We start from the raw sequence: 24,601 nt of genomic DNA, 5'->3' as shown, positions 1-24,601 counted from the left end.
AATGCACGCTCAAACTTTATTAAAAACATTTTTCAAAAAATGTTTCATAAAGCTAGCCGTCAGCGAGGCTCACTGGAGGGTGTGGAAAATGGATCGTATATCTTTAACCCGCAGAAGTTAAAAGGTTTTTTTTTTTTGGTTGTTAGCTAACAATGGAAACTTTTTTTTTTTTCAGTGTTTCCCTCCCTCGGTCTTGCCAAGCAATAGAAAAAAAAGAAGAAAAGAAAAACTTGTTCCGCTGAGTTCAACCCCAGACAGGCTCACAACTTCCTTCCTGCTTTCCTCCCCCAAGCCCCCGCCTTTCTCCCTCCTCCCTCCTCCACCCCAAACCCCCCCGCCCCAACTTTTTTTTTTTTTAAGCGCACATTGAACAAACACTGAAGTAGCCGGGAGCAGACACTGACAGGGGTAGTATCTCCACAGCCCACAAGGGCGTGCAGGGCCGGCCGGCGTCGCCACCGCCCGGATCTCCCGCCCCGGCCGAGGAGCTTTCCCTCTTTTTTCCCATTCCCCCCTTTTTTTTGTCTTCCAAAAGAAGTGAGGAAACCATTTCCGAGCTTTTTTACTTTTAAAGCCATCTTTCTCCTTCGAGGTCTGCTTCCCCGGGCCATGTAGTCTGCACAGGACGCGGGAATCTTGAGCAATTGTAGGTAAGTTTGGCGGCTTTTTAATGGCTCTCGCCTCCGAACCCTCTTTCCCCTCTCTCTCTGCTCTGGAGCGAATCTGAGGGTTCCGGGTTCTGAAAAGGCGCAGAGAGGTGGGCCGGGGAGACGGGCAAGGGGGTTTGATTGGGGAGGGTGGCGTGGAGAGGAGGGAGAAGCGAGTTTTCGGCGTTTCCCGTGCTCGCCTTCCGGGCCGCTGACTCCCCGCCGCCTACCTCGGCGCGCTGCAGGCGTCCACGGGCTCCGGCCGCCGGGCAGCCGGCTTGGCGCCGGGCGAGGCTGCCCAGGATGCGGAGAAGCCCTGCACTCGGCCGCACCGCCTCCGGGCTTAGAGCGGGGCCCCGGGAGGTTTGCAGAGCCCGGGCTTCCGCCCGGCTGCAGCCATGCACACCCTGGAGTCCTTCCGAGTGGGCAAGGGTCCCGGACCCCGCAGAGGCAGCCGCGTCCTCCGGCACAGGGTGTGCGGAGTGCGGACTCGCTGTCCGCGCGCGTACACACACACACACACACACACACACACACACACACCCCTACGCGGGGGGCGACAGCGTGCGGGGGGGCGGCGTGTATTGGTTCCGGTACAGGGGACGAGCAGCGCCTCGGCCCCGGGCTCGCGCAGACGCACCCACACTCACAATACACACTTGTTTGGGGACTGGCGACAAAGCCAGTGCTGAAAAATGCCTAGGCTGCGGCCCCGCCGCGCGCCCAGGCCGTCGTAGGCCGAGGGACACAGCACCAAGGCCAGGGTCAGGAAGGTAAAAGGCAGGCACGCAGGGGTCTTCCTAGATCCGGGCTCAGGCAGCGACCGGGGAAGGCAGGTCCAGCTCAGGTTCCCTCCGAGTCGGTCCCTGATGGCCAGAGAGGGTGGAGCGAGGAGATCCTGGAGCCCAAGGCGGGCGGGGGGAGCTGCCCCGTTATACCCGATGCAACCAGTGTTTGCAAAGCCGAGGGGACCCAGAGACGGTGGAGGGGGTGCCCTTACTCTCGGAGAGCTCGGAATCTGCCGCGCCCCGCACACAGCCCGCTTAGCGATCAAGTGGTTGTACAGTCCCCCGCCCGTCCGCGCGGCTCTGGAGGCAACTCGTAGAATTTGGAATTTGAAGGGACCTTCAAGCGCATCACAGTCTGGGGCGAAGGGCGGGAGCGCACTCGGAAAACACACCCACAACCTAGCTGGCGACCGAGGGCCCCCGGGGTTTGTGTCCTCGCCGTGCCGCACAGCCCCTGTAGATAAGATGTCCAGTGGCACCGATCCCCGACAGATTGGGGGATCCCAATCCCAGTCCTAGTCCCCTAGCCGTCCCCCGCACCCGCCCTCTAGGGTCCTGACTTTTCTCCTTGTGTCTCCACAGCGGCGCTGTTGTTTACGGAACTCGGCGGGGGCTGAGCCCGCGGTCTTGCCCCCCGCCCAACGCCCAGGCCATGCCACCCCATCCGCGCGCGGAGCCGCGGCCGCCGGGCCTCTGGGGCTGAGCCGGGAGCCGAGAGCCTCGGGAGGAGGAGGCGCCGGCGGCGGAGCCGGAACAGGAGCGGCGGCGGCGGGCAGCGCGGTGGACCCAGTACTATGGCTATGTACTGCTATGCACTCAACAGCCTGGTGATCATGAATAGCGCCAACCAGGTGAAGAGCGGCGGCGGCCCTCGGCCCAGCAGCAGCGAGACGCCCCCGCCGCCGAGGAGGGCCGTGTTGAGCCCCGGCAGCGTTTTCAGCCCCGGGAGCGGCTCCTCTTTCCTCTTCCCCGCAGCCGAGTCGTCGCCGGAGGAGCCCGGGAGCCCCCCGGGCTGGCGGAGTGGCCGGCGCAGGCTGAATAGTAGCAGCGGCAGCGGCAGCGGCAGCAGCGTGGGCAGCCCGAGTTGGGCGGGTCGCCTAAGAGGCGATGGGCAGCAGGTGGTGACCACCGGTACCCTCTCCCCTCCGGGGCCGGAGGAGGCCAAAAGGAAGCTTCGAATCCTACAGCGCGAGCTGCAGAACGTGCAGGTGAACCAGAAAGTGGGCATGTTCGAGGCACACATCCAGGCGCAGAGCTCCGCCGCTCAAGCGCCCCGCAGCCCGCGTTTGGGCAGGGCTCGATCGCCCTCCCCGTGCCCCTTCCGCAGCATCAGTCAGCCCCCAGGAAGGGTCCTGGCTCAGAGTGAGGGGCGGAGGACAAAGTCCTGGGGGGAACAATGTCCGGAGACTTCAGAGGCCGACTCCGGGAGAAGAGGAGGGACGCCCAGCCAACGCCTCTCGAAGGACAAAGAGGGCGTAGCACCTTTCCCCGGCCCTGCTGCCCCGGCAGGATCAGCGGCTCAGGGTCCAGGCGCTTCGGTGAAAATGAGGAAGCCGGTCCCGGCCGGACCCCATTGTGGCTCACCCATTGCTATGGAAGTTGACAAGAGGGTTTCTCCTCCTTTGGGAACTCAGAATTACCAAGCTCCCCCGTTGGGGCTGGTCGGAGTGAACCTAACGATGGCCACAGAAGTGGCAGCGAGAGCCACATCCACTGGGCCACACCATCCACAGGACCCTGCCCTCACTGAGCTGTCTGAGAGGGCCCGCGAGCTTGGGGGTGTGTACCTTCGAGAGGCCCTGGCCAAGAGTCAGGGGCAGTCTTTGGGCAGTGAGACAAGTCCGGCCCCAGAGAGGGGCGGGCCCTGCAGTGGAGAGCCCCCTGGGAAGGTGGGGAGAGGAAATTTGCCCGGTGGCATGCCGGGCTCCGGGGCGCCTGAAGGGGACAAAAGGCCAGAGGAGAGGACTGTTAACGCGCAGAGTCCGGCGGACTCCTCTGAGGCCCCGAGCTGGTTCAGGCAGCCCAGAGACTGGGGCTCAGTAGGCTCCGAGGGGACCCAGAGTGGGGCCCTAGTGGCCAGGGAGGCACGGCCGCGCTCCAACAGAGTGGATGAAGGGTCTGCGTCGCTGGGCTTGCTTGGGGGCAGCAGCTCAGCACAGCTAGGCCCGGGGGAGTTGGAGGCGGGGATTCCCTCTGGCGGAATGCTGGAGCCTTTGCCCTGTTGGGAAGCAAAAGATCTGAAAGAACCTCAGTGCCTTCCTGGGGACAGGGTGGGTGTGCAGCTTGGGAGCTCCAGGGTTTGGCTGGGCTCCATGGAAGAAGCGGGTCTGGCCTGGACGTGTGTCACAGGGGTACAATCCGAGGGGACTTGGGGAAGCCAGCCTCAGGGCAGAGATGCCCACCCCAGCCCAGAGCAGCTCTCCCCAGATCAGAAGGACAAGCCTTCCCGGGGAGAGGCCTGCAGCCGAAGCAATATCCCTGCCGTCATCATTACAGACATGGGTGCCCAGGAGGATGGTGCCTTGGAGGAGGCGCAGGGAAGCCCTCGGGGCGGCCTACCGCTGAGGAAACTGTCCTCTTCCTCTGCGTCTTCCACTGGCTTCTCCTCCTCCTATGAGGACTCGGAGGAGGACATCTCCAGTGACCCCGAGCGCTGCCTGGACCCCAACTCTGCCTTCCTGCATACCCTGGACCAGCAGAAGCCCAGAGTGGTAGGTCTTGCCCTGAGATTTTTCTAGAACTTGTGCTGCTTTCATGCCCACGTGTCCCTTTTTCTTACCTTCTACTGAGTCAGAAAGACTCTGACCAGGGCCCTGGGGCAGTCACAACTTATAATTCTCTCCAGGTGTGTTTGCTGGGGAGGTACCTAGGCACTGGCCATGCACTTTGTAGCTTGGACGGTGAACCGGAGTCATTTCTGTTGTTATTTCCATGTACATCTTAAAAGACATTTGTTAAGGTATCTCTGGTAGGTCACCACTCATTCTGGGGGAAGATAATATTCATGAGTGTTACCAAAAGCTTCCTGGTGAGTCTCCAAAGATAGTGAACAGAGCTGCTGAGTGTAGCTTTTGTCTGATCAGGTGAAACACTTAATTCTGTGATTCATTTAGGCAGAGGAGAACTGACAAGGATGTCATCGAATTAACTCAGACTCTACTAATAGGCTAGGAAAATGAGTGACGTGATTCTGGAACAGGGCCCTGAAACCTGCAGATGTGGCATTGGCCGGTCTTTTGGGTGAACGACCACCTAGCCTCAGTAAATTGTCAGGACATTGCAATATTTGTGGGGCCAGCAGAAGGTACAGTTTGATGCATGAATTAAAATGAAAACTAGGCTTTGAGCTAAGGAGATAGTTTCTTTAATAACAGGATATTACATTACATTAGGTTGAATTGCATCTGGGTGATATCCCTAGGGTAGATACCTCCTCATGGATATGCTCATTGGCTGGCACAGGTACATTTCAAGTACGTTTTCGAGTGCATCTCTTGTGATTCAGCACACTGACATCTTGTTCTGGCTATGGCGGTAGACGGGTTTATTTCTGTACACAGTTCATCTCAGTCCTAGGCTGTTTTCACTCTTAGGAGGATCAGAGCATCGTATGAAAGATGTAAGAGCTGAAGCTAGCACTTCTGAAAAGGTCTGGACTTTCTCTCAGCTTTTCCAGAGTCTGGGGAATTTCCTAGTTCGGCGTGTAAGGGGTTCTTGTGCTACCTTGGGCGAAAGTCTGTATTTTATTGTAGTAGGTAGTCTTCCGATTTAATCTTGAATATCAAGTACTATTCGCTGTACCTCAATAACTTAAACCACAGCAACTGAGAACTTTATATTTCTACTCTACATGCTGCTCTAAGTTATTCTGGACTCCAAAGCATGTGTCTGTCATACTCCCACTTCAGAAATCACAGTCTGAATCTTGGTAGACCAGGCATTTCTTTTCATGAGACTCTGCCTTCTGCTGATGACGGGGAGGCAAATATGTATGCAGAATCTGGCCCCAATCAGCCTGGCATTTTGTGGCCAGCACAGGGCATCTGGCACGGGCACACCACGTTTAGAGGAGGGATGGTCCACCTGGAAGGGGACGGATGGTGGTGAAGGGCAGGTGGAAAATGCTTCTCACTGAAGGTATGGCTCAGGTTTCTCGGTCTTCTTGCCCACAATTAAAGGTCTATGAGATGGTCCTCTGTTCCAGTCCTCCCTTTGGCTTTTTATACCCTGGAGCGTAGCCAGCATAGCCAAGTTGTTTTAACTTGTTCTCCAACTTTCCATTTGCCCTTTCTAGTGGTGGATTAGCAGCTCCTACTGGCTGGCTCTCAAAGTATTTTGTGTGTCCCAATGTTTGAAAAGGGCTCTTGTCTGGAAGTGAGTTAAAGGGGAGATAAATAATGATAGATGACAATTTTCTTTTTTTCATTTGCCAGAGGGATGCCAGCTGAGAAACCAGAGGGTTGAGTGGTGTCAAGGTAGCGAACGGGTCCAGAGGTAGCAACGAGGCCTGCCTGTGGTCCAGCCTACCTCCCTTCTTTAAACAAGGTTTCAGACACCCACAGAGAAGGGCCAGGGAAAAAGCCCCTGCCAGCCTCGCTCTCTGGTCATGTGCGGCTGATAGGGAGTGTCTGTGGGGGGACTGGTGGGCAACCAACTGGAAATTATGGGATCCTAGGGACTTTTGAGCTTTTGGTTGAGTGCTTGCACGATACGCTCAGTTTTCTTTTTCACGTACAGATTGTTGCGGCGGAGCCTTATCTGTGACACCAAAACATCTGCTCCTTGAGTCAAAAATCACTTGATTACCTGAGATTGATATTTTGTCTACAGAAGGCCAGACAACTTGACTGACGGGGCCTTTTGGCTTGGCTGTTCAGTGTTTTATAGATAAAACCCCAGCCGGCGCTGTTTGAGGCTCTACAGTATCAGTACTCGGTCCTCTCCTCGGACTGTGCTGCTTCTGTCTACGCTGCTGCACCGCACTCAGGGGCCCCCGTCCTCACCCGTGCGCACCCTCACACATACACTCCCAGCAGCCCGTTCACACACACAGGTTGGAAATTGCATGTTCAGCCTCTGGTCACACAACCAACCCCTGACCTTCAGACCCATACTGAGAACACTTTTTTTTTGTGCTGCTGTGTCTTTGAGCAGGGTTAGACCTTTCGTGCCTCGTGTGCGTGGGCGGTTCTTTGCTTCTGCGGAGGGATGACTGTGTGTGACGAGGTGCGCAGGCAGAGGTGACAGCCCCGCAAAGCCTGGAGCCTGGCTGCTGGGTTAGCTCTCCTGCTGTGTGGCCTCCCTGCCAGCTCATCACTGTGAGAAGTCCCAGCGCCAGTGTAGGGGAATTCGAAGATGTCCCTGTAGTTAAAAACAAAGTGCAAAGCAGGTTGTTTGGAAATGCACTCTGAAACTTATTTAGTCATTTAGATTATGCACATTCGCAGAGGCCTTTTTACTGAAAGGGAATGTGTTGAGAAGCGCCTCTGCTCATTTGCTTCCATGGGTCGGAGCTGTATGCAAAGTGCTTCAGGCCTTTCCTACAGCTCAGGCTTCAGATATGCCTGTCTCTGAAATAGAGTGTTCCAGAGTTTTTGCTCCTCTGTGTCTGTTTGTAAAGGAGCAGGCGCTTGAAATTTGCTCACAAGTAGTTGTATCACGCGCTTTGCGTTCAATGGCTTAAATTCAGGCGTGTTCACGTTTACGGTTTTCTGAGATCTGAACAGAAGCGAATTGCACTGAGGAAGAAGGGCGTTCTCTCTTGTTCTTTAAGACAACTAGAAATTAATCAACAGTTCTTGACCTCCCTGTGTTGTGCCATTTAAAAGTAACTGGGCCATTGAAACACCAGGTTTAAAGTGCTAAATTAAAATAAGCATGCATCTTCCAAAAATAGGTTTTCTTGATTTATTCCAAAATTGTGCTATCAATCATGTGTACAAAAACCAAAACAAAACTCTGGTCTAGTTACCTGGGGGACATTTAAGGAATTATAATACAAAATCCTTGCCTTCTTGGTGCTCACTATTTTTTCAGGGCCATTGGAATTTTGTTTCCTTTAGTTTTTTGTGTGTTGACTAGTTTTGTTGCCTTTTTTAAAGTAAAAAACTAACTAATATATATGGTAAAAAAATTCGAGCAGTTTAAAATGGTTTTATGTGGTTTTTAAAAGTGTGAAATTTTTATTTGAGGGTAAACCCAATTAAAATTTAAAAGCCTTAGAGGGATACTTACTTAAAAAAAAAAAAAGAATATGGTGGTAAGCACTTTTAAGTGGGAAATTCTTATCTGGAAGAGAATATGGAAGGTCCAGATTTATCGGGTCACGAGTTCGGGTTGCATATGCTGTTTTCTTAAGATGGGGCACCCTTCCCCCACAGGTGTGCAGCCAGGATCTTTCTGGAAAGGCTTCAGGACTTTTCAGATCTGGGAGGACCCCTAGTCATTTATGTGAGGTTCTGGGTATTACCCTGATCTGTTTAAGAAGGAGGAAGCCAAGACTCAGAGGGGCAAAGGGACCCAAGGGCTGCAGCTCTGGCTCAGATTCCTCCTTTTAAAATAGGCATTCTGCATGAGGGCGAGCCCATGGGGGCCTGTAGAGTTCTAACTCTCTGTGACTATGTAATTCCAGACATTTGATTCAAAACCTGCTGTATGTGAAGTACGTATCAGGGTGTCTGGAAATGTGACAAGATTTCTTTGGTGTGGACCTTGGGCAGTCGAGGCCGAAACTGGGCACATTTAACTGTGTGCTTTTCCTTAAGATCCATTAATTATCTGCCTCTCATCTCTCTTAACTGGAAGAATGGTTCTTTGTAATTTCACATTGAAAAAGTATCATCAAAATAAATGAGTACAATACCCAAGATGCTCGTTAATGGTTAGACTGATTGATATTAGAGGCTGTGCTGGTAGGATGCCAGCACATTAACCTGACAAGTGAAAAATGCATTGTTCTCTGAGGGCTTCGGCCTCCTCAGATAGTTAAGTTTGGAAACTGAGGCTTTGCCTCTGCAGAGCCAAAACGTCACTTCAAAGACCTCGTTTTATCAAAGATAAAAGTAATTCATCCAGCTTGAATCCTTTCAAATAAAGGTGGGACACAGAGAAAAAGAGAGATTTGTGTTTAGGCATCACAAAAACACAGCTCAAGATTTACCAGCCTTTTAGGTTTAACAAGAAAAAGCATATTAAACTGGACGGCTTCTGCTTTTAGAGAAATGTATTGCAGGTGTTACAGAAAGCATTTTCAGAACTTTGCTTTTTAGCGCCAAATTGCTACCAAGCCACTTTTTCTGATTTTGTTGGCACATGCCAGTTCAATGTAGTTACAGATTAGATTAGTTCTCTGTAGTTTATTTATATTCCTGGGAGCATTGATAACATTGTTTAGGCTTATTTTATTTTGTCAGGTTTCAATGTAGTTGTCTAAAGGCAGAATTTTAAAATATTTAATGGTAAGAGTTTTATATCTTGGTTGAAAAAACTTTGTAGACTTCAGGTAATCAGTGATTCAGGATTAACTCACGAACTCTTCTAAATTGTGTTGTGGACACAGTGTCAGCATGGAAGGATCTATATATATTTTTTTTTAAAATTTATTTAGGCTGCACCAGGTCTTAGTTGCGGCACTCGGGATCTTCAGTTGTGGCATGCCAACTCTTAGTTGCAGCATGCATGCTGGATCTAGTTCCACGACCAGGAATCGAACCTGGGGCCCCTGCATTGGGAGCATGGAGTCTTATTCACTGGACCACCAGGGAAGTCCTGGTCTATGGGTTTTGATAAGAGATGAGATCTTGGCATTGTAGGTTATACACATTGTTCCCTCCAGTCCATGACAAATGTGCCTTGCAATGATTTTTTCCTGACTGGGTGGAATTGACATTGTGAATGATGTATTTTTCATGAATTGGGGAGCTCATTGTTTACATAATCACACCAAACCCAACTGTGAACTCTCTGGTAACGTGAAAAGCCAGTTAGAGTGCCAACCTCCATTGTCTCATTGGGATATTTGGGATTTTGTATGTCCGGTTCTCTTGAGACTGTGTGCCCTCCTGTGGTTGCATACTGTTATCTTAGTTAACTAAGGACTGTGGTACTACAGGTGGCCTCAACGACATGGAAACACTCAGCATTGTAGCATTCCCTCAGACCAATGGGTCCAGTCTGCTAGACTGTGGAGGCCACCCTGGGGGTCTGGAAGAATCTGGTCCAACCTGGTCCCATGATCCTGTAGTCAGACATGACTTACTGTAGTTCTGCCATCAACTATCTCGTTGTGGTTCCCCCAGACACCTGGTCGTTCATTTTTCCAGGGGTGTATTATTATTTTAAAGACAATTCAGGTCTCCTGGGCTAAAAGACACTATAGATATAAATATGATCTCATTAGGGAATTAGGCCTCTGTTCTTAGAATTTAAAAAATAACATTTTTTTTTCTATAACCTACATAAGTATCATAATATAAATCTGAGTCTGGGAGAGGCTTTAGAGCTCATTTTCTCCAATACCCACATTTTACAGGTGAGGAAAGCGAGGCCAGAGCGTATTCAATACAGTCATGTTTACATTTTTCTTTTCCCTTAAAAAACTTCATTAGTGGACAAACTCCTTACTCACCTGGGGAGATCCACCTTGGCTTTAAACATAGGACGTGTTTTTAAAATGTTTGTTAAAGGAATGGATGAATGAATGAATGATAGACAGTAGCTCTGCTGCATTATCTACCCATAAAAGAACTGTCGAGTCATCCGGGAGAGGAGGAACAAAAAAAGGGAAAAAAGAACAATTAAGGCAGGCTCATTGCTTATTCCTGTGACCTTCCTGCCATAGGAGTAGGGGTGCCAGACTGGGGTTTAGGAGACCTGGGTGAAATCCCAGTCTGCACATGGCCTGCAAGCCCTCTGAAAAATGGAGAGAGTAGGCATGACCTCACGGGGTGGGGGATGAGAGTTCAGGGATGCAGTGTTCTAAAAGTGCCTCGGATGGCTCCTGGCACATGGTACAGGCTCCATTAATGTTAATGGAGGTGGAATTAGGAGACATCTTAAGTACTGGTGAGGCAGTGTCTGTCTGGAAAATTCGTTGGGTCCCTTGGAAGAAATGCTTGGTAGCAACTCTAGGATTTTGTTGAGGTGCCACTTTCACCCAGTACCATCCTGGAAGATGATTCTGCCTCACCCAATACGGCTGCAATGAAATGGATTTCTCAAAGACCGGTATTCACAGGCTACCCGTGAATTCACACGCTATTGTGGGACCACAACAGCTTCCTGAAGTGTATTTCATGGAACATTGAGAAGAAGGCTGGTCTTACCCTCTGTCTCTGTTTCCTAGTGTAGTTTCCTTTGGTTCAGTTATGGGACTGGGGATCAAAGACCAATACAAGCCTCAGGGAACAAGGTCAGTGACGATACCTTCTCACAGAGTGTGTGCAGGGAAGACCACTCTGATGTTTCTCATGGGAAGGCAGGACCCTCCAGGCTTTCTCTGATGAGGAATGATTTATGATCATCATTTCACTGGTAAGCCAAGACGCAGGCTTTTGACTAACTTGTCTGGTGTGTTTCTCAGCAGTTCCATTAAGAATTCACTCCTAGGGCTTCCCTGGTGGCGCAGTGGTTGAGAGTCCGCCTGCCGATGCAGGGGACGCGGGTTCGTGACCAGGTCCGGGAAGATCCCACATGCCGTGGAGTGGCTGGGCCCGTGAGCCGTGGCCGCTGAGCCTGTGCCCCACATCGGGATAGGCCACAACAGTGAGAGGCCCGCGTACCGCAAAAAAAAAAAAAAAAAAGAATTCACTCCTAGAGATCTGATCTTTCCCCTCCATTGAGCTTTACTTGGGCATTTTATTTACTTGATATCACTTTATGGAAACCCATTCAACAAAAGGTATCTCTTCAGGCCGCTAGTCAGTACTACATGTTTTATTTCCTGAAATGTTTATTTCTGTTTTGCTCCAAACCAGCTGATAAGTTTTATAAGTAACCAAAAGTAGGAGCTGCAGACAGGAAAAGTGGTGAAAGTGGCACCTCAACAAAATCCTAGAGTTGCTACCAAGAATTTCTTCCAAGGGACCCAACGAATTTTCCGGACAGTAAGCAAAAGCGGAATGAACCTCTGCAGTTCATATTTATGTATGATTTAATGGGGTAGGGGGGAGCGTGGAGGGGGAGTGTACTCTAAGTATACTTGTTGTTTTTTATGTTTTTATTTTCCCATCTCAGAATGAGTAGGAAAAAACTTCTCATTCGACATGGTAGTAACCAGTATTCAACTGAAGAGACTCCACCCTCTTGAAGGTCACTGTTATCCTGTTAATCTAGCATTTTACCTTTGTGGTAAGATTCTTGGGTGGAAAGGGAAAATAAAATGATACAGCATCTCAGACAAAGGCATTGAGATCATTTCCATTGACCTGGTGACTAAGATTAGGGTTCGCCTAACCCAGAGATGATATATGTATTGTGAGGCCCGGTAAGGCTCTGTCCTTGGAGAGCTTGCCGAAAGGGTGGTCTGGTCCATTCGCTCATGTTTATAAAATTGGTCTTAATGCATCCGGAGGGCAGGAATGAGGTACTTTGGCCTTGGGCTTTGGGGGCTGTGACAGTTGTTTTCTTTCTTTACCCTTCTTAATGGGTCCTCTGCATCCTGCCCCCCCCATTCCATTTAATCAGGAGAAATAAACTGATTGTTTATTGTTCTTCCAAGAAGAAGCTGTAACACATTTTATATTAGCAGTGCTTAATATTTTCATTCACTATGGGGAGTCTTCGGTGTGCCCCGGGACGGAGGGATTTGCCATCCACCGGCTCACCTGGCAACTTCTCTTGGTATGCTGACAGTTGGTGGGACCCCGGCAGTTACCGGGGAGGTCCCTGCACCCCCAGGCGGTTCCCAGCGAGTGCTTTTCCAATTGCACTGACATTCTTTCCAGGCTCAGCTCAATTTGTTTTCTTCTTCTCTATGGTAATTGATGACTGAGTCGTAAAATGTATAATTCAGCAGGGTCTTGTGTTAAGTGCTTCTTCCACAGTCGTGCAGGAGCTGGTGTTTGGCTAACTGTCTGCTATACATGGGTGTGTAAGATTTTCTTTTTGCAAGTTAGCTATCTGGAGAGTAGGTCTAATACAATACATCTCATAACCACGGGGAAAGGAGACCGGCCGGGGTATGGAGAGGAACTCAGGGAGTATCACTTCTGTAATCCTTATCTAACCTGAATCTATTAGCAGGAAACTGAAAAGGCCTGTGTATGACAATGAGATAAACAGTTTAATCTATTAACAATGTCAAGTGGAAAATCCAGCCGCAGCCAGTAACTTAAGAAATGGCTAGGAGGTTTTGTTGGGACAGCAGATCCTGAGACCCAGGTTGCTGAGCCAAGGGTAGGAAAATTGGTTGCTGTATGTTCAAACTGGGAGGTTGGGAAGACACTGGTTTGAGAAACTACTGAAAAATCCTTACGGATACAAAGATATGCTAACGTAGGGGACATTTTGAATGCGTTATAATTGATATTTTAGTCTGTATGAGGCCATTGAAACCTTTTCCTCCTCTTCACCATTGTCATCATCATTGTCGCAGCATTTAAGTGCTCATTAGTATTCAGCATCTTGCTAATTCCAGGTAATTTAGGACATGTAAGACCTTCTCTGAGAACTTTCCTGGGCATACTCTAGAAGTGCAGTGTGCTGGAAAGACTAGGACTCTCAGATTCGGCCCTTGGCCTCTTTGGGCTTTAGTGTCCTCATCTGTAAAATGGGTGCATCGATAATCTTCCTACGTCATGTGGTCTTTGTGAGTCTTAAATGAGATTGTGTTTGTAGAGTCATTTTGAGAGTGTATTCTTTCCCGCTTAAATTTTTTTTTCACGAGTGCTATGATGTTGCCTTTTTCCCCCAGATTTTCTCTTGATTTCTACAGTACTCATTTGTTTATTTCTGTCATGCACACTCTAAGTATACTTGTTGTTTTTTAATAAACAGTGATCTATTTTATTTTTTTAATTGACGTGTAATATTGCCTTATAATATTATATTAGCTTCAGGTGTACAACTGTGACGTTGTTTTTAAAGCTTTCCCAGAAGAGGATGGACCAGGGCAATCACTGCACCAGTGCAAGATATTCCCACATCTGTGTTGCTGAAAGAGAAATTGCTAAGGACTCTGTCAGAAACAACCTCTATGTCCACAGCACAGCCAGTTCTGACGTGGGCATGGCAGTGGGCCCGGGGAGCAGGGATGAGTAGACATTCGGAATTACATCCTATTTCCACACTGCGGCTGCTCAGTAGCGCCGCCTCCTGCCCAAGGGACCATCGAAGCCAGTGCTGACTGTGGACGAAGCTTCATGCCCCTGTGGTTTGCTAACTGGTCCATGGAGATGCGAATGTGATGGACCTGAGGAAAGGCTGGAGGGAGCGAGGAGGGGCCACAGAGCAGGGGTCTGATGTTCCTGGAGCAGGTCTGTCAGCTACTGAATAATTGAGAGCAGACTCCGCTCCATCCAGAGTCCGAGGATGCTTAACGGGAGCATTGACTTTTCCAATACCGAGTTGTGGTTTTCCCTTCCGTGTCCTGGAAAGTGAAAGGGAGGAATTCGGCAGTCTTGGGTGTTTTTAAAGCAGACGTTACATTCAGCAGCTATTTCCTGGGCACTTCCTAAGTATGGCCGGGCCCTGGGCTAGATCCCGAAACCCTTTCGCAGGGCTGGACCTCCCTTCTGGTGGCTGCCCACGTTGAGAGGCGGACTTGGCCACCCCGTGGCTGCCAAGCAGCAGGCATTCATCCACCGCCTCTGTCTTCAGATACCTGTGCTTCGGAGAATGGCTTAATTGATGCTATCCCTGTCCTTGGGGATGTGCCCTCTAAGGCAGAGTGGATGCCAACAGACAGACTTGAGATTTGTGAAACTCAAGAACAAGTTGTCTAGCCATTAAACGAGCACATTCATTAAATATGAGTTGATAAATAATGAACCAGTGTTGGCATGGGAAATGCAGGAAGCTTCAGTGCGTGTCATGGAACAGGGAGTAGAGGAATTGAATTTGGGCGACAGCCACTGAGGACAGTCAAGGCCTTGAGGGGTTTGCTGTCTCTGTTAGAAGTGGTCAAGCAAAGGGACTATTCTGGATCCAAAGACTCTGCGAGGTTGGAAGGGAAGAGGGCACGTCCCTCCCTCCACAAGGGAGGTCCTTAACGCCCTGCGCTGAACACCACACAAATTGATGCTCAGCAGATAAAGGATGTAGTGCTTGGACGGCTAAAATGGGGCCTCGGGAGAACCCCCATCCCCACCCCAATCCACCAGAGGGACATGGTCATGAAAACTTGGGAGGGACTTCTGCTCAGTGAGTGTCTGCTCAGTCTGAAGCTTTGGAAGAGCCCTGGGGGTGGCTGGGCTGGGGGTTGTGTAGACCCTTCCAGGGAGAGAGCCCTGGTGTGGCGTCAGGACAGTCCTGGGTTTGAGTCTAAGCTCTGCCACTTCCTGACTGTGTGACCCTAGAGAAAGGTTTTGCCTTTCTGTCCCTCAGTTTCACCATCCGTACAGTGGGGCTGCTAATACCAGCCTTAAGGTTGTGAGCCTTAAACGAGGTCATGTGTGAAGTGCCTGGCACAGCGACTGGACATACTATAAATGCTCAATAAACAGCAACTGCGAGGACTTAGAGGCAACCGTGCTCTCGTTCCTGACCGTATTATGCTGAACCTGCAACGTCCACCATTCTCTTTGTTTAGGTGAAAGTGACGAGGGTAACCAAGGGAGTATTGCTTGCTGGTGCCCTTCTTCCCCTAGCAGAAAAAATGGGGCCTGGGGGCTCTTTGATGCTGAGGTTAGTAGGAGGTCTGTGCTAGAGTGGGGAGGAAGTGAGAGGGTCTGCTGGAGAGGGGGCTCCGGCCAGCCACACCTGAAGCCACGCCCTCACTCCGTCCCAGACCTTGGCAGGGACTTCACTTCTTTGAGCCTTGGTTTCTTCATTTCCCATGTGAGGATGACAACCCTCTGTCACGCGCTGTTGTGAAGATGAACTGAGACCGTGCGGCCCGAGGACCTGGCACAGAACAGGCAGGGATAGAGGCAGCCCCTCTTCTGCACCTGCACCCCCCAGTTGTGACGCTAAGTTGCCTTCACTGAGTGGCCTCAGCCACCTCATCCCAAAGTGCAGTTACTTGTAAAGGATGATGACCAAATCGGCAGCAGGACTTATTTTTCCAAGAAGGTTTCTCAGTTGCAGGAGAGGCCTCACTTTGTCACCAGGGCTCAGAGCTTAAAGTTTAAAAAACAATCCATTTTATTCAGTAGCTTGGCAAGAGGTGTCAGGTTACTCACCAGGGACCAGCCTCTTTTTATTCTGTTTTGGAGGTGGAAACTGGCTGAGGTCACCCAGGCCCGGGAGGCCCAGCCTTTGCAGGTGAGGAAGCCTCCATCTCTTCTCTCCCCTCCCCTCACTCCTCTGCTTTCTTGGTGTGTCTTTTAGAGTCACCGTTGCTCATAAGAGAGAGAATGAAATATATATACATGTGTATAAGAAACATCACCGCTTTGTATAGCTGTGGCTCTTCCTGCCAGGGAGGTCTTTGAACTTGTATGTGATTTAACTGGCCTTCATTGCTTTCCTGTGCCGTGTCTGGTGGCGGGCTGGGCACATGCTTATTAAGATGTTTCTTATTCTCTTTCTTAGAATAAGGAGATGCTTTCTTCCATTGCAGACCCAGCTGAGGTCTTGAGGCCCAGGCTGGTGGCCTCTGCAGTACGCTTTGCACACCCCAAAGGAGAGTGAGCAAAGGAGAGCCCGCCCAACGCTTCCCAGCCACACGGCTGCTTTTTGCCTTTGTCCTGGCTGAGCAGACCCGGCCTGCTGGCCTGTTCTCAGGGCTGGGAGGGTGGACGGTGGTACGGAGGGAGAACGCAGTCAGGCGGCCGGGCTCAGCTGGACTGACCTGGGCACGCCAGCATGCTTCGGAGTTCCAGGAGGGCCTGTGGAGCTGGGGCTCTGTGGCCACAAGTCCCCGCCGAGCAGCACAGACTGTTCCGGGGCCAGACATCACCATAGTCTTGGGCACCCTGCCTGCTAAACACGGGCTTCTACTTTGCTGCACACTCGATGTGTGATGTGGAAATCCCTCTTTCCTTCTTGGCTGTAATATGGGGTGGCAGCCTGTGGTGTGCACCCTTGGGGTTCGCATCCTTCCTGTCTGCCGCTGGTCCACGCTCACCTTCCCACCCCAAGACGGCCACTAGGCATCCGGGCAGAGTTTCCAGGCCCTAAACTGTTGGGTCCTTCACGTGACGTTACTGGGCCACGCACCTTTCTGGAGAGATGGGTCTCAGGGCTGGCCTGTGCTAACATCCCCCCTCCCCCGAGCCCCAGTCTCCTCCTGTCCTTTGCAGGGATGGAGGGGCTGATGTCTGGAAGGAATGAAACCACGAAAGGAACTTGTTAGTATGTGGCAGCCTTGACCTCAGAGGCGGTCTGGAGAGCGGGTGCACAGGACAGTAACTCCCTATTGCCCGGACCTGGAAATATACACAGGACGGTAATTAGTTTCCATCCCAGGCTAAAGCCACATGGAGCAGCGTCTGGGATGCTGTTTACATTGCGGTATCACACTGCACATCAAAAATCAGCCCGCTCCCTCCGGAGAGCCGCCTGGCCCCTCACTGTGGGCCGGCTGCTGGTTCACGCTGAGAAGCTGAACAGTCTTGCAGGTCAGAGGTTCTTCCTGGCATCCTTTCTTTGGCATTCCGCACTGGCCTAGATTTTCTGATCTGTCACCATTGGCCTCAAGTACCACATCCCCAGGGGAAGGCAGGAGTGTCTCACCAGGAGATGCAGAGGAAGGGAGCTGGCCCTAAGGGTCGATGGGGATGAGCCTGGCGGGAAGTGCCCTGAATGTCCCAGGTGGCACACTGCTGGGGATCATTAGCTTGACCTCCAACTGTGGTTTGCAGACATGTTACACTGATTTTGGAAATAAGATTTCAAGAATTTCAGAAAATAGTTCAGTATGACTCCATGACCAGGTATTGTAAAAGAGGATGTAAGTCCCGAGTAGAGGTTTTGCAAAGTCAGCTGCATGAAGGATGGGATGGAGGGGATCCAGCTCAGTAATATTTCTTATGAAATTCGCTGGGAGTTATAATGTTAACAAAAATTCAGCGTGCATTAGCTGGCAGTGCAGCTGTTACAGACGCCCAGCAGTCTTAGGCCGCACAGCAATAATCAAACAATAGTGGCTAGGATTTCAGAAGTATCTGTTCTGTGCCAGGCACGTTCCATAAGTTACGTCATTCAATTTCTGTAAGGTGTATATTACCTTCCTCCTTTTACAGCGAGCAGACTAGGGATCAGGCAGATGAGGTTGCCAGTCCCAGGGGCACAGCTGGGCATTGGCAGGGCTGCGATCTGAACTCATGGGTATCTCCCAGCTCCCTGCTCCTTCCGTTGTCTGTCACCTGGAGGAGAGAGGAAGGGGCTGCAGCTCTGTGCAGAGGGATGCTGAGTCAGTTCTGGGCTCCGTGCTTTAGGAATATGGGGACTAACTGTACTGAGTACAGAGGAAGATGCTGGGCTGACGAGGGGTCTGAACCACAGGCCTTGGAGATGGTTGAGGGAACTAGAGTTGCTTGTTGCCGCGGACATATTACATCTGGAGGGGGCAGGAGAGTTGCCTTCACATGGTTGCCTTGGAGTAGCATTTTAGTCTGGTTCAAGATCAGTTTTCTGTTCACAGGGGTGGAACTGAGAGAGGATTCTTTTCCTTCTAAATGAATGGGCCTTTGTACAGAAACACAGATCGGTAGATGGAACCGCAGCAGAAGCGAGCTTCTGGAGTTGCCTCTCGGCCCCCGGCCTGGTGGAGTGGAAAAGTGGAGAACCCGTAACCCAAAAGGGCAATGAAAAGTGAAAGCTCCTCACTGCTCGGACAGAGCTGGGCTGTGAGCCCCTCACCGTGGCGGCAGGGGAGGGCATCAGGCATTCGTCCTGCAGCCCCCAGGGGCCCTGGGGACTCGCCTGCCCCCTCCCATAGGAGAGAGAGGGCAGTGCTGCCCAAGGACAGGGGTCCCCGCAGAGCAATGATTTGTATGTGTCCCGTTTCCTCAGGCCACCCAGAGGGGCGTCACTGGTCTCTTCGTTTCATGGGTTCCTGGATTCAGTTATACGGTGCAGCCCCAGGCATTCTGGCTCCTTTCAAATGGCACAGGTGAAAGCCTGTCCTGGGTTTATATTTCAAACACAGTATTAGCACCTCACTTGGAAGTGGGTGCATCAGGTTGCATCACCTGCCTACAGACTTCAGATAAATTAAGAGACACTGGATGAGCTAAGGGAGGAAGTTTATTCCAAAGGGGCAGGTGGCCGGGAGGCCCAGGCTTCCCATAGGACGATTGCCTCGGGGCTCCTGACCTACAAGAAGAGACTTTTCTGTGCATAGCTTCAGTGGGCAGAGCTGAGACCTGAGGGTGTGAGCTCCGAGGATGCCGTGCGTCTCCTTAGAGAGGAACACAGCACTGTCACCACGTGAAGGTGACCCCCGCTGAGCACCATGTAGGGGCCACGTGGGGCAGCGAGCAGTGCCACAGGGCAAAGGCAGGCCGGGGCGGAGGGACCGCCAGCCTCTCACGGGGTACCTCAGCTTGTCAGTTGGGATTCTCAGCCTCGGCTTGGCCTTTGAGACTCTGAAGAAAGTCTCACTTTTAGGAGGGGACATCTAGATCGTTTCCAGTTTTTGTTTCTTTAGATAGAGCTGCTGCGAACCTTCATGTACAGGTTTTTGTGAGACCGTAAGCTCTCATTTCTCTGAGCTGAATGTCCAGAAATGCAGGCGCTGGGCCATAGGCTGTTGCATATTTATTACGTTTTTTAAATAAACTGCCAAGCTGTTTCCAGGGTGCCCACATCCTTGTATGTTCCCACCAGCAGTGACGCCGTTTCCCCGCATCCTCGCCAGCACGTGGTGGTGGTAATAGTTTTTATCCTAGCCACTCCGATAGCTATGCAGGGCTGTCTCTTTGTGGCCTGATGGTGTTCAACATCTTCCCATGTGCTTATTTGCCATCTGTATACCCTCTTCGGTGAAATCACCTGACTTAGAAAAATAAAAAAATTCCAGAGTTGCTGTGAAACCATGGGCAGGGGTCAAAAGCCTTGGGCATTGGTACCCCGCCCCCGCATGAGCTTCCCCTCTGAGGGCTTCAGGTTGGGGGTGCTTGGTCGTCTCTGAGGTCCCTTCATGCCCCCAAGCTTCTCTGACTCCAAAATAGCGTGGTGACCTAGAGCAGCGCCTCCTTGGCGGGACCGCGGTGTGCAGGAGGGAGGTCCCGGGCGTCCTCACCCACACACCGTCAGCTCTTGTGTCCTCAGGATCCCGCCCAGGCTGACTCATGGGTGCTATATTTAAGGAAAGGTGTTGTTGGGCCTGGAAATAAAAGGAAAAACAAAGGAAGAACTGTCGAGTGTCTCCGTGCCCCCTCTGGGCCTCCTGGAAGGCTGTGGCCCAGCAGGCCCCCGGCCCCCAGATGCTCCTTTCCTCTGCGTCTCCTCAGCGGGGCCTGTGCTGTGCGGTTTAGTTTTGCAACAGGGTCATGCTGAAGGTCCCAGCAGTGCTTCCCTTTTTATGTTAATTAAACAAAAAATGTGTCTGTGTAATTTAAAACGGCTGAGGACAGTGGTGACTGAAGTCAGTTTTCAGGGTGCACTGAATCGCACCCTCTCAGCCTCGCCTGCTTGGCAGTGTTGTTGATTTTTCTCCTCTTGCCTCCTGTGTCAGGAGTAGGGGCGGCCGGAAGTGGTCTTGAGTGTTAATGGAATTGTTACCCGTTTGAGGGCCTGCTGGAGGGTTTGGTCTCCACTGGGAAGCAGGGTAGATGACATCTGCTTAAGAATGTAATTATTTTTGTTTTTCTGCCTAATGATGTATATGGGACTTTACATGCCTAATGATGTATATGGGACTTTACAGCGCGTGAAATAAGCATCCTTGATCTTAGCGTCAGTGAGTCATAAGAAATGAAAAGACATGGTTGTTTCTCCCTCGGTATAATGAAGTATATAATATTTGCAAAATCTCCTTTGGTGAAATTGTACAAACAATCTATCATAAAGAACGAATTGTTTTCTGTGTGGGCTTAGAGGAGTTTCGGAAAAAGAGCAGAGGAGTGTCCCTTGAGCCTGGCCCGGGCGGTGGAGATAGTCTCCTGAACGTAGATGGTCACGGGCTTTTCCCCGTGGCCCGTTAGAATATTCCAGCACATTGTAGTGGTCATTTGATTGGGTCCAAGACCAAAGATAGAGCTGAATCACATGATGGTTTGGTTCAGAATACTTTTCTGGTTTGGTACTTTTTGAAAATCTAGGTTTATTTCTGGTTTGAACTTGTTCAATAGAGTTAAGAAAGAAAAAAGAAACTCTCTTGTTACGTCCCTCGTTCAAATTAAAATTTTATATTTGCACTTGGTTTGAGGTTGAATAAATCAAACGTATTATGGCTATTGGTGAGAAGTTCATTTTGATTCAAGTCACTTCTCCAGATAGCATCACTGTTATAAAACTCATTTCCCATGAACTTGCATTCTTCCAGGATGGTGTGTGTGTTGACCTCATTTCTTAAATATTCTGGATAATGAGAGTTACTGTACTTGCATTAGTGCTTTGCAATGAGCTAGAAGTAATAAAATACTTAACATTAAAACCAGCAGAGGTTTTGTTAAATGCACAGACTTGGTTTTCTTGGGACCGGGCGGAGGGTTTTATCTACTATTTGCAACTAGCTAACTTTCAGGGAAGGGTGAACTAACTCTTTATTCCTACGGCCCACAAACATTTATTGTGTGCTGACCGCATCCAAGTTGTGCTGACAGGTAGGGATCTGTATATTAGTGAAGCTTAGTTCCTACCCTCTAGGAATTTTCAGTTCAATCGAGGAGGCAAATGACAATACCTAACATCTATCGTGCGTTTATTTATTTCACTTTTTTGTTTTGTTTTGTCTTTTGGTTTTTATGGCCGTGCCACGCAGCATGTGGGAACTTAGTCCCCTGACCAGGGATCGAACCCGTGCTCCCTGCAGTGGAAGCTCGGAGTCTTAACCACTGGACCGCCAGGGAAGTCCCTATTACGCATTTATTATGTGGTGGGCACTGAATGAGGAGTTAAGTGACCTGCCTAAAATCACAGTAGTAGAAGAGTCAGAGTATGAATCCAGACATTCTTATTCTAGAATAAGTTTTCTCAACTTTGGCACTATTGACATTTTGGGCCAGATATATACATACATATATATATATAGTTTGGGGGGCTGTTCTGTGCACTGTAGGGTGTTTAACAGTATCCCTGACCAATAGCACTCCCTCAGGTTGTGTCAACCAAAAATATCTTCTGCCATTGCCAAATGTCCCCTGAGGGGCAAATCACCTCTGGTTGAGCCACTGCTCTAGAGCTTGCCCTAGTAACCATGGCTCTATACTGCCTACCCAGGTAATAAGCGCTTAGCACAGTATCCATGTGTTTCGAATGATAAGTCCTTGCAGAGTCCTGTCGGAAGCAGAGGACAGATGCCACTCTATCTGGGGTCATTGGGAAGAGAAGTCTCCAAGATTGTGCTGTTTGAGTTCAATTTTGGAGGAATTCACTTAGGTGGAGAAAGGGGAAGGATATTCGTAGTAGAAGGACCCACAGGCACAAAAGCATGAAAGCGTGAGAAGACAAGGCGGGCTTAAGGGATGACCGTTCACTCTAGACCCTTCACTTCCCTCTCTTGATGTTGTCTTGTTTCCTTAGCATCAGGCTGTGCTCACAGCAGCCGTATAATTCTTCCTTTGAATCAAAGGTGTTGTATCAGTCAGGACGAGCTAGGTTTTGTTGCATAACAACCTCGCGATCAGCGCTTTAAAACATCAAACGTTTGTTTCTTGCTCATGCCTCCTGCCTGATCTGGGTCAGCTGTGGGCTCTACTGCTTGTCGTCTTCACTCTGTGGCCCAGGCTGGTGGTGCAGCCACTGTCTGGAACGCTGCTGGGCACCAGGGCAGAGGGAACGAGAATGTGGCGTATCCCATCCTGGCTCGTAAAGCTTCAGCCCAGAAGTAGCATCTGTCACTTCTGCTCATATTTAATTGGCCAAGCGAGTCTCATGTCCTCAACTTTAAGGCGGCAGGGGATTCGAGTCCTACCACGTGCCCGGGGAAAGAACCGGAAGTGTGCTGGGGACAGCACTCACGTCTACCACAGGTGTCAAAGGTCCTCACCTGGGATGCGCGACCACAGACACCTCATCCTCTCTTTGAGGGCCTCCTAGCTTGGCTTTCAGTGATGGCCTATTGCCAAAGCCAGTGTGAAATCGCTGAGCAAAAAGAGAAAATTAAACTATTAAGATTCCAAAAAATTGTAATACTCTGAATAAGCCAGAGAGGTCCTTGTGGGTTAGGACCAAGTCACAGGCCCTCATTTTAGAGTTTGGACGTTGGGGGTGGGAGTGGGAGAAAGGAGTCGAGAAAATAAGACCTGGATGCCGTAGGTTGTTTTATGGAAGTGGGTGTAGTTGTTCAGGACACTGGTAGTTATCTCAACACCCACCCAGGAGGCTTTCCCTGGCTGGTCCTGTAGTAAGTAGAACAGCTTTCAAGCCCGAGCCAAGTAGCAAGATGGTGTCCTTTGTGGACTGTAAATTTATGGGGCTGTTCTGAGACAGAAGGAAGCCCTGGATGAGAGCAGGAGCCACCGAGAGCATTTGGGATGATTTTAGAAAGTCTCAACCGATGCCTTATAAATAACCCAGGAGCATTTTCCTTGCTGGAAACTCGCTCAGACCGCGCCTCTGTCCCAGGCCCTGGGGTGAGGAGATAGAGACAGAGCCTGGCTGCAGTGGATCTAAAATGGGAAAAAACCGGAAACCTGTGGGGAGGATGCAGTCCTTGTCACCCCTAGGCAGAGGGGGCACAGAGGTCTTAGAAAAATAGAAATAAAGATAGCAATCGTTGGCCACTTCCCTCCCCAATGAAGTGCTCTCTCCAAACCTGGTTTCCACTCTGTTTCCAAACTGTTTCTCCCCGTGGTGTGTAGGGAGACAGGGCAAGTGAGGTGGACAGAAATGGGGAGGGCGGGGGCGACACACAGGCATCGACCCTCAGGGAGACAGGATGAGTCACAACCTGGGAACTTGGAGGTAGGGACTCCAGGCACCAGAAGAGCTGAGAACAGCCAGCTAGGTCCAGAGTCTCCTTACCTCTGGGGTCTTGCTGGAGTGTGTGTGCGTGTGAGTGCGCACGCGCGCGTGTGCAGCTGTAGGGGCGCGTGGGGTGCCTGTACCCAAGGGAGGGCTGCGATGCCAGGTGTGCAGTGGGGTAGCGTTCCTGACCGTCCTGCGGTTTGCTGACAGCTGCCTAACCTGGGTTGCACGGGCTTCCTCCCTCTGCTGTCGGATACCCCAGGGTGCTCCGTGATGCACGGTGGCTCCTTTCCATTTTTCACACCCCCATCCTGTCCTGTGCTTTCTCCCTCTGAGAGCATCAAAGCTGATGGTGCCCCTCAGCAGGTTATGCAGGACCAGACGGGAACAGACAGGTGGGCCTGTGGGGTGCAGGGCCAAGGCCAGGCCAGCTCCCCCTCCGCCCAGGCCAGGGCTCCCCAGTCAGGACCAGCGTCTCTTCAACACCTTTTTCTCGGCTGTAAAGTGGGCATGCTGCAGGTAGCCGAGCAGGAGCTGTTTGCAAGTGCACGGGCTCTGGGGACCTGTTTGGGCAGAGGAGGCCTGTAGCCCAGCTGCCTTTGCCGTCTTTCTCAGTTGCCCACTTAGTGTGGGGAGGCTGTGAACTCTTGCTAACCCTTCACTTATCCTCGGATTGGCACTGTGCCCACAGAGATCAAGAGTGCAGGGGACCCAGACTGCTGTGGCCCCCACAAGGGCCCGACCCTTCTCAGCAGGGCTCCGAGAAGGGCTGCTTCCTGGTGAGCCCTACCCACCCCTGGGGAGGTGGAAGGTGGTTAAACCTGTCCTTCCCCGCTCTGAGGTCTCCGGAAGACACAGGTGCTATATATAAAACTCAGCGATTATCTCACTCTTGCTAAGTTTCCACCCTGGCTTGGCTCACTGTAGCCACCGCAGGGAGATTTCCTGAAGCCCTCCTCCCAGTCCCAGGGGCTGGGGGACTCTCCCCGC

At 50.8% G+C, this 24,601-nt stretch overlaps 1 protein-coding gene across 2 annotated transcripts in view; it reads left to right on the top strand.

Moving 5' to 3' along the window:
- Positions 1-345: 345 nt before the first annotated feature.
- ITPKB (inositol-trisphosphate 3-kinase B) overlaps positions 346-24,601 on the top strand; it is a 97,140-nt gene continuing 72,884 nt past the window's right edge. Inside the window, exons 1-2 of one of the 2 annotated variants that reach the window (XM_022579352.3) lie at positions 346-646; positions 2,018-4,146. In XM_022579352.3, coding sequence (XP_022435060.2) covers positions 2,230-4,146 — 1,917 coding nt within the window. In that variant the 5' untranslated portion in view covers positions 346-646; positions 2,018-2,229. Of the gene's footprint in view, positions 651-2,017; positions 4,147-24,601 lie in introns of both variants that reach the window. The other variant, XM_022579351.3, reaches the window with a different exon arrangement.

This window comes from Delphinapterus leucas, chromosome 1 (genome assembly GCF_059928025.1).
Source record: "Delphinapterus leucas isolate spDelLeu-1000000601 "Yukka" chromosome 1, BTC_Dleu_Yukka2, whole genome shotgun sequence".
Taxonomy (NCBI): Eukaryota; Metazoa; Chordata; class Mammalia; order Artiodactyla; family Monodontidae; genus Delphinapterus; species Delphinapterus leucas.
This window is presented reverse-complemented; position numbering and strand designations above follow the sequence as displayed.